This window comes from Schistocerca americana, chromosome 1 (assembly GCF_021461395.2).
Source record: "Schistocerca americana isolate TAMUIC-IGC-003095 chromosome 1, iqSchAmer2.1, whole genome shotgun sequence".
Classification (NCBI taxonomy): domain Eukaryota; kingdom Metazoa; phylum Arthropoda; class Insecta; order Orthoptera; family Acrididae; genus Schistocerca; species Schistocerca americana.
The window spans coordinates 296,450,320-296,459,420 of record NC_060119.1 but is presented as its reverse complement, the minus strand read 5'-3'; the positions used below and the strand labels follow the sequence as shown (position 1 = coordinate 296,459,420).

Sequence of the window (9,101 nt, the reverse complement as noted above, 5' to 3'; positions counted from 1 at the left end):
AGTGCCATTACATGATCCCTGTAACACAAGTGAAACTGAGAATGAAGTAGTAAGTTTCATTAACAATATATAATTTCTTATGAAGGGCAGCTTTGGCAAATTTTATATAACACAGTGATGCCAGAAATAATATGCTTAACTCATACACAGTTTTCCATCTTGTGCTGCTTTTCATGTATCTCTGAGTTGATTAAATGCCAGAACTGAGTTTCATAGTTACTTCTCAAAAGTAAAGCAAACATTTCTCGATTTTAATAATTTTTAGATATCTGCAAGGCAAGGCACCAGCAACTATTCTGGTTAACCAAAATTATGTAATAAATTGTAGAGAAACATCAAAGTTCCAATATTAATTTCCTTTATTACCTGACGATTAGTTTCATGTGTAAGCCGCTTATCTGATAATTAGCTTAGACTCTAAACTAGTTAAGAATAAAGGAAACTCACATTGCATAATTTGGTTAAACAAACCTTGATTTAGTTTATTTAGTTTTTCCTAGTTTTCAAAATTATGAAATCCTTTATCTTCAAAACCATTCACGAGTGTGGTTTGAAAAGTTCTCGGAATCACCATGAAAGGTCAGCACTACCACAATGAGTTGTTTGTGTGATATTCATCGGACTGTTGTTGCCTGTAAAGATCTGCCACGTCACTGCTCTTGGAAGAGAGCTGTGATGGTGACGTGGCTCTGTTGTTCCCGCGTAGTGATTTGCGAAGATGAAAATAAAAATCGGGATTCGAGGCGTGATTAAGTACTTCGTAAACAAAGGTATGAAAGCGGAGGACATTCATGCCTATTTCCAGAATACTCTGGGGGACTCTGCTCCTTCATATTCAACTGTTGCCTAGTGCACAAATGAATTTAAATTTAATTGGAAAGGCGTAGAAGATGATCTGTGCAGTGGGCATCCAAGATCTGTCACTACTTCACAAATCATGCTAAAGTGCACAAAATGGTCATGGAGGATTGCCGACAAAGTGTGTGAAACTGCTCATGCTTGCCAGATGTCATCTGAAATAGTATACCAGATTTTAACTGAAGAATTAAAAATAAAAAAAAATTATCTGCAAGATGGGTGTTGCAACTCTATATACTGGATCAAAAACACATGAGAATGGGCATATCAGAAAAATGTTTGGCCCATTTCAGGAGAAAGAAACAAGATCTTTGTGCCGGTTTGTGACCGCAGATGAAACTTTGGTGCAATACTATATCCCAGAGACAAAACAACAGTCAAAGCAGTGGAAGCATGCTGATCCACGAAAGAAAGCAGAGGCAATTCCTTCGTTTGGAAATGACACAGCATCAGTGTTCTGGGATGTGAAGGGGATTTTGTTTGTAGATTATCCCCCCACAGGGCAAACAATTACTGGAGAATAGTATGCTGACCTCCTGGACAAATTGCAATAAAAGATAAATGATAAAAGGCCAGGTTTACCAAGGACGAAAGTCATCTTTCATAAACACAATGCGCGTACGCACACATGTGCCGTCACCATGGCAAACTTACACAAATTAAGATAGAAATCGTTGCCACACCCGCATTATTCACCAGATATGACTCCGTTAGACTTCCATCTCTTTCCAAAACCGAAAACGTTTCTTGGTGGACGAAGATACACATCAAATGAAGAATTGATAGCCACAGTTGACAACTATTTTGCAGGCCTGGAGGAAACTAATTTTTGATATGGGATCAAGGCACTGGAACATTGTTGGACCAAGAGCATTAATCTACAAGGAGACTACATTGCAAAATAAATGAGTTTCTGTGAGGTAAGTACTTCCTTTTCTATCCCATTCCGAGAACTTTTCAAACCACTCTCTTACATTCATGAACGTAAGTTACAAACAGCTTACTCAGGTTCAAGTTAGGAATAACTACTACTCAGTTCCTTATGCCAAGTAATATTACTATTTTACATTTCCCACAGTCTGAATTTCTCGATGGTAATATTTATCAAGCAGTATAAAACATGATGAATAAATAAGTAAATAAAGAAATAATGTGGGTTATGCATTAGTATCCATATTATTGAAACTGTTTACACAGACATGCTTTAGTGCCTCTACACTTCATTGTAGGTCATCACCCGTTTCCAAAACTGCAAACTTTTGACAGTTCACAGTTGATTAGGTATTTTTTTTTCACAAATTAGTAGTAACACAAGACATAAATGATTGTTTGTTACATCCTCCCCCCCCCCCCCCAACCCACCTCACCCCCCCCCCCCCCCCCCCCCCCACACACCAATAGAGTAATCCAAGTACTGTCCCTTTGTGAGGATTAGCAGAAGTGTTATTACCATAACCTATCACAAGATAGAATTTTAGAAGCTGAAGAAATAACTTAAAATTTGTGCCACAGCCAGGGCTTGAACCCAGGTCTCCTGCTTACTAGGCAGATGTGTTCGCTATTGCACCACTGTTGCAGTATAGGTCACAGAGCTGCAAGAGCTCCCCTAATCCAATGCCCTCTTTAACACAAATTTCAATACACACCTTCAGCCTATTTTCCCCTTCTAAAATTGTCAGTATTGCCAAGGCTCTGCGAAATTAGAATAGAATCAAAGTTCCTGGATGTGGCACAAAATTTAAATTAATTTCTTCAGCATCTATCATGACTGTAGATGAAGTCTCAAGGAAAATGTAATTACATCACAGGGAAAATGATTTACAAGACCAATGTCTCTGACTTCTAACAATATGAATCTAACCTGAACATATCCACTTGTGTTCAGATGAGATTGTAACACCTCCTTCCCATTTCTCACTCTTATATAATCATTTAAAATTATCTTCACCATTATCACTATGTAAGATCACATTCTTTCTGGACAAAAAGGATTATTCCACACACTGAACTAACACGGTAAAGGAAATTCCCAAGGCGTATAAATACACAATGCACTTTATACATTTTCGTCATGCATGTGTTCGGTGCAGTATCTCACGAAGATAGCTTTCTCTGCAACATTCCATTCTTCAGATTTGCGCACATTGTGTGTGTGTGTGTGTGTGTGTGTGTGTGTGTGTGTGTGTGTGTGTGTTTTTCACCACACTTTTTTGTAAGTGACTAGTGGTATAAACAGTAGCTGTAACTATAGCAACACATTGAAAAAATGTAAAGAGTAAGTCCAAGACTAAATCAGTAGACTATATGGGTAACAAACAGTTACATGGAATAAAATCATCCCATTTTCTTAGCACAACACATCCATATAATTGATAAACACAAAATCATTAAGGATTAGAATTGCTGCGTCATCATCCTAAAAGTACATACTTCACAAGAAAAAGGATTTCCTCACAATAGCTGTTAGCAGACCTGACACACAGTGTGAATGTTTTGTTAAATTAATCCACATACTGATTAAGGAAACACACACAGTCGCAAACGCAACTGCATGCTTTTACTGAAAAGCAAAGGGCAATTCCAATCTCAGCCAAATATACATTAGAAGCATCACTCGCCTGTTGTGACTATTGCTACGTGGGATTTTCAAATTTCTTGGAAAATGTCTTCTGGACCTATTAAAGACCGAGAAGAACAATATTTAGGAAGTAGAGTAGAACACTTAGGTAAAAGAAGATTTAACATATACTACAGATCAGTAAAGGATTTATAACAAAAGGATGCATTTCCTTTACATTTAACACGATGCCTGCATATGCAGCTTCACTATTTCACTTCACCTACGTATTTTTGTAAGTTACCTTAAGAATAAAAGTAACAGGAAGAATGAATTGGAAATGTTAGACAGTTTCAAATACGAACTGCTAAATAATGTCAACTACACAAATTTGACACACAGTATTTTCTGGCAATTTTACACATAGTGAAGTACTTACGTATGTAAATCTTTCACTTTGACAACTTTTCCAAATGTGCCTTCTCCTAAGGTGGCCAATATTTTATCTGAAAAAGAGTAATCACACAGCAGTTAGTATTAACTATAACTGAAGACCGTGCAAATGTTGGAACCCACTTTTTGAAATGCAGACAACGGTTTACTGATTATGCACTCTTACAACTGCATTTTATTGTAGGTAACCGCATGATGCTTAAGGTTACATGGCTTTTAACAAAAAGTACAAGAAACCGATTTTTTTATAATTAATTTCTAAAACCAAAACCTGCATCTATTTGAAGTGGAATCCAACATGCACTAGTCAAAAATAAATTGTTTACGTTTATTTGAGAATAGATCCTACCAATCCCCAGCAAACAGAAGAGGACCAGAGAAGCTGGATTATGGTTTACAGAAAGCTATAACGACATGCTCATTAATGTCGTCTCATTAAATGTCTTCCTCCCCATACAGCAGACACACTGACAGGCACACAGAGAAATAAGTTTCTCCAGATCGCTTACACTTCTTCCCACCCTGATCCTCTCATTCCTTCTAATATAAACCCACCCAAGACCAGTCACAAACCACAACAGATGCTGAAAAGGAACAACTTCAATTATAGAGAATGTGACGCCAGGAATGATTTAAGAGTCTATAGTATATCTACTGCAAAGTTGGTGTATTCACGAACATCGGTCTCGGAGCACGTCGCCATGGCGATATATCAGGTGGCCATCTTCGTCGTCCTCCACGGAGGGTGCTCGAGAACTCTGCACAGCATGGGCCAGCCACCAACACAATCAGGAAACGGCACCAGCCATCGCCAACACCAGCCAGCCAGCACCGATTTAGCAGAGCGGGCAGGGCAACACAGGTGCATCACCGTCCCATTGCGGTCGGTTGATCCGTCCGTCCATTCGTGGTACGCGTGGACCACGTGCCAATTCATAGCCGCCATTTCAAACCGAGATGCGAACCCAACAATCAAGAGACAAAGGGGAGAGGGCAAAATGGTTTGCCAATTCAACAAATGATGTCAAATACATTATTGCAGTGGGAACTGTGCGTTACCACAGCAATGTAATAAACAGATGGAGGCAATGGCAGTTCAACGTGGGAAAATCTAGCACAATGAACCTTAAAGACATTAACTAAAACTAAATATTGTATAATGTGGGAGGACAGTTTTAAATTTACCACCACAGCCTCCTCTGCAAAATTTAATAGTCAATACAAATAAAGCACTTTGCAGATATATTTCACTGAATGTGTGCTCAACTGAACGTAATATTATAAAAATGGTAGTAATTTTTAGGAAAGCTACAACTAAAATACTGACTGGAGCAAGTCCATTAATTCTACAATTCTGGAAAGTGGTAGCATTCAACAGCATGCATAGAAGAATGACACAGGAAAGAAAACAGGAATAATCGACAACTGGTTGGATATTAGAAGGAAGGAATAAAGTGATAGGGGCAATTAAAAATATATCAAGCACCAAGCACCTGTTTGTTATTGCTGCACTGTCATGTAGGCAAACTGAAGAATCCTGAATGAATTCTTACCTAACAGTTTTACACACATGCAACAGCAAACATATCCCAACCAAAATGCACGTACTTAATTCACTCGACCTTTGTGAAAATAAGATGACTGCTGGAGTCTCCACTTCATACAGTTTTAGAGCACATAGACTATTTCTTCCAATAACTATTTAATTTTTCGACAGTCTTAAGAGTTTACGAACTTCCCAACAATAGTGTTGAATAATGTAGGCAACTTAAAAGGCAGAAATACTAAATTATTTTCTAAACCACCAATAATTATTTCTTGCACCAAATTATAGTTGTGCTAACTGAACCCATTTCAGTACTCTAATTAAAAAATCTTCCACTTTATTTGGTGCATTGTATTTTTGCATTAGAAGCTTTGTTAATTCCTAGCCTCATCTCTGAGCTTTTCATCAATTTCTCTTAATCCTGCTAATGACCAAAAAGATTTGGTATTAAACTAACATTTTGATCCATTAGTATACAACAATCAATGAAATTTACTTAAATTCTAGTGAATATATATTACCACTCATGCCACCAGACCTAATCACTGTAATTTAAAGGGCCACCAAATTATATGAGATACCTCATACTAAGTAATATCTTTCAATTAGGATCACCCCTAACAAACATAACAAAGGGTCTGTGTACCAATTAAGGTAATTCTTCCTGAGAAAGGGAAAAATACTAAGATGAAGACCAACTTACAGTCGGCAGGGGTGCTGCAATATGCGGCTGTAGCGTGTGCTTGTGCTTCTGCAGCGATGACAGGTGTGGCTGAGGCTGTCGTGGCTGCTGCTGATCAGGTATGACACGCTTTGAATCGGTGAGACGCGAGTATGCTTCATCCAATGCAGAGTACTTCAGAATGAGAGATTGAATCTCTTGTCGCTTCGCTTGGCGTTCATCATCAGCTGGAGTGGTTGACGGTTCATCCACAGACAGTGGTATTTCAACAGGGCAAAGGCGAGAGGGTAAATAGCGCTCCCGGCGTGGGGTTCTAGTTCGAGTCCGGGTGCGGGTACGCGATTCTGAAGCCAAAGGCACAGCTGCACTGACAGGTCCACGATCGGACTTATGCCTGTGGTGACGGTGATGGTGGTGGTGGTGGTGATGGGAGTGGCCATGATGGCGATGCTGATTTAATTCAAGGGCTGGGGGAGAATCTCTTAACAACTGCACATTTGTCGCACTCTTCTGCAATAATGGAAGGCGTTCGATCTCTTTGTCATTATCTCTCTCATCCTTCTCCCTTACTCTTTCTCTGTCACGTTCTGGACGACGCTGCTTTAGTACTGCAGAATACTTGTCTTCAAGACGCGACCGAGTAGTGCCTAATCCGAAAGTAGCAGCTGCAGCAGCAGTAGTAGTAGTAGCAGCAGCTGCAGCAGACGAAGTCCCAGGAGTGGTGACACTGGAGGGTGATTGAGGCTGTGGCTGACAGTCTGCGGTTGACGACGGTCCGCGTACACGCGTCGTCAAACGTTGAAGCAGACTTGAACATGACTCGCTCAGAAGCTGCGTTACACTACTGGCAGTAGAAGATCGGGCGTACCGATGTCGCCTCGCGCCTGTCGCCCCAGCACTCGCGTCCCAGCGACCGCCCGACTCTACACCTGCACCCGCCACAGCTGGCGCTGCCGCAGCCGTCGAGTTACCGTGGTTCGTGACGGCAGCCCAGATCATGGTAAGACTTGAACCTCTCGCGTACGCTCCGGGGATGCAACTAAAGATACCCTGGCCTGGGGCAGGCAAGTGGTAAGGCTGCCAGGCGGGCGGGTGCCCCCTGCCAAATACTGGCCAAGCTAAATATAACAACGCGCCTCCGCGTGACGACGCATTGGCCTTACGTAAAGGGATGTATAAGCCCAACTCGCCAGGCAGTGTCAACCTAGTGGCATAGGTGTCAGCTGAAAACCAAATTTTTGAAGGTCATTAGCCAAACAGAGTTTTACTAGATGATAATGTCTGAACCGATTCATCTATGATGGTCTCATTGTAGCTCTATTATACGGACAAGTTTGGGGGAGCAAAACAGAAACATTCATTGAACGGTTCCGCCTATCTACCTTCGGCGCGCCGCCTTTCTGAATTTCGTCCATTAGCAATTTATTGCTCACGGTAAACCGAAATTATGTGTTTACCGAAGTTAAAAAATTACTTGTCGATGACTGAATAATTCTGTGAAATAAATTCTGTAGAACAGTTCTCCGTTAATCCATCTTACCCTCCTCCATTCCACTGGAATGAGTCAGTTTTAGGGATTCAACAAGAAACCAAATTCACAATTTATTTTGTTGCAATTGCTGATATTTCTAATGTCGATGTTGTTTTTAAACGTTTCTCTCACACACTCGCTTATGATTAATGAGTCTATGATTATACACCATCTTAAGCAAGAATATTTCGTAGAACATGGTTTTCATAGTAGTGCAGTATTCTACCTCGTAGCACAAACTCGCCGAATACATTCTCACGTTGCTTTAATTATTTTACTTCTGTTACTTGATAAAGGGAATTTTATTTAGAGAGCAGCATTTCAGTTTAGATAGAAGGGCATTACGCTGCCATTATTGTGTATGTTCGACCATAAAACATTTGCATAAATTGCTCCCCATAAATCCGAAATTTTCAGTTACTAACGGAATTTTGCATTAGCAACTATAAATTGGTGAAGTCTGTGTGTGTGTGTGTGTGTGTGTGTGTGTGTGTGTGCGCGCGCGCCCCACCTCTGCTTCCATCGTTTCATCACTATCAAAGACGACTTCCAAGTTATTTTGTAAACAGATGAAAATCGGATGGGGCAAAGTCGGCAGTGTATGGAAGATGATCCATGACAGTAAACCCTAAGAGTCCGACTGCTGCAAATGCCGCAGCGCTCGAGTAATGTTTCTCATGCGTTGTCATAATTGCTTTACATACTGTCATGTTATATGCTACAATTAGGGGCCTTCTAACGGTAATTTCAGCTGAGTTAGATGCATGACATTTAATACCGAGTTAGATGCATGACATTTAATACCACAACCAATATTGAGCTTTGAAATCAGAAACATGTAACTGGAAGCCATTATCAATTTATTGTATTAAGCTGAAATATTGCGAAACAGCCAAATGATTTATCAATTAGGTGATCTTGCTTCCTTCGTAGAGGGGGGGGGGGGGGGGACAATGCCGCCTACAATTTAGTAACAAGGACAATAACGTTCACTGCCCGGAAAATTGAACAGGCATTGTCGAGTGGCGCTGAGCACGGGCGCACTAGGCGCTTGGGCCACGTGCTGCGTCACGGGAGTTCTAATTCTGTGCCATGTTGCCGCCTCGCATCTTCCCACGGCCCCACTGAAACTAGACTGTTGCCCCAATAAAATATTTGAAATAAAGCCTGCTTACAAAAGCACTGCTGTCAGCATGAATATTAATAATCACAATGTCGAACATGTGGTGGAAAGTCTGAAGGGGTATCACAAAAGATGGATGATTTGTGTGCTGTTTTGAGCAGTTTACATTAATATCTGGCGGAGATCTGAACTCCACGTAAGTTATATTAGGTGCAGCTCAATTTCATTGAAGCAATATATATGTACTGTTATTAATCGACAACAGATACCAAATCTCATCGAGAAAAACAATACATTGAGAAGCTGATCTCAAGTTGCGTTTCAAGGTCAGATGTTCATGTAAGCCGGGTG

General features: G+C 40.5%; 1 protein-coding gene across 1 annotated transcript in view; it reads right to left on the bottom strand.

Moving 5' to 3' along the window:
- Nucleotides 1-7,971, bottom strand: part of LOC124545026 — a 32,608-nt gene extending 24,637 nt beyond the window's left edge. Inside the window, 6 exon segments of the mRNA XM_047123846.1 lie at nucleotides 6-18; nucleotides 3,477-3,533; nucleotides 3,855-3,921; nucleotides 4,548-4,623; nucleotides 4,626-4,841; nucleotides 6,118-7,971. Of these exon segments, the coding sequence (XP_046979802.1) occupies nucleotides 6-18; nucleotides 3,477-3,533; nucleotides 3,855-3,921; nucleotides 4,548-4,623; nucleotides 4,626-4,841; nucleotides 6,118-7,095 (1,407 nt within the window). The 5' untranslated portion in view covers nucleotides 7,096-7,971.
- Nucleotides 7,972-9,101: the final 1,130 nt, after the last annotated feature.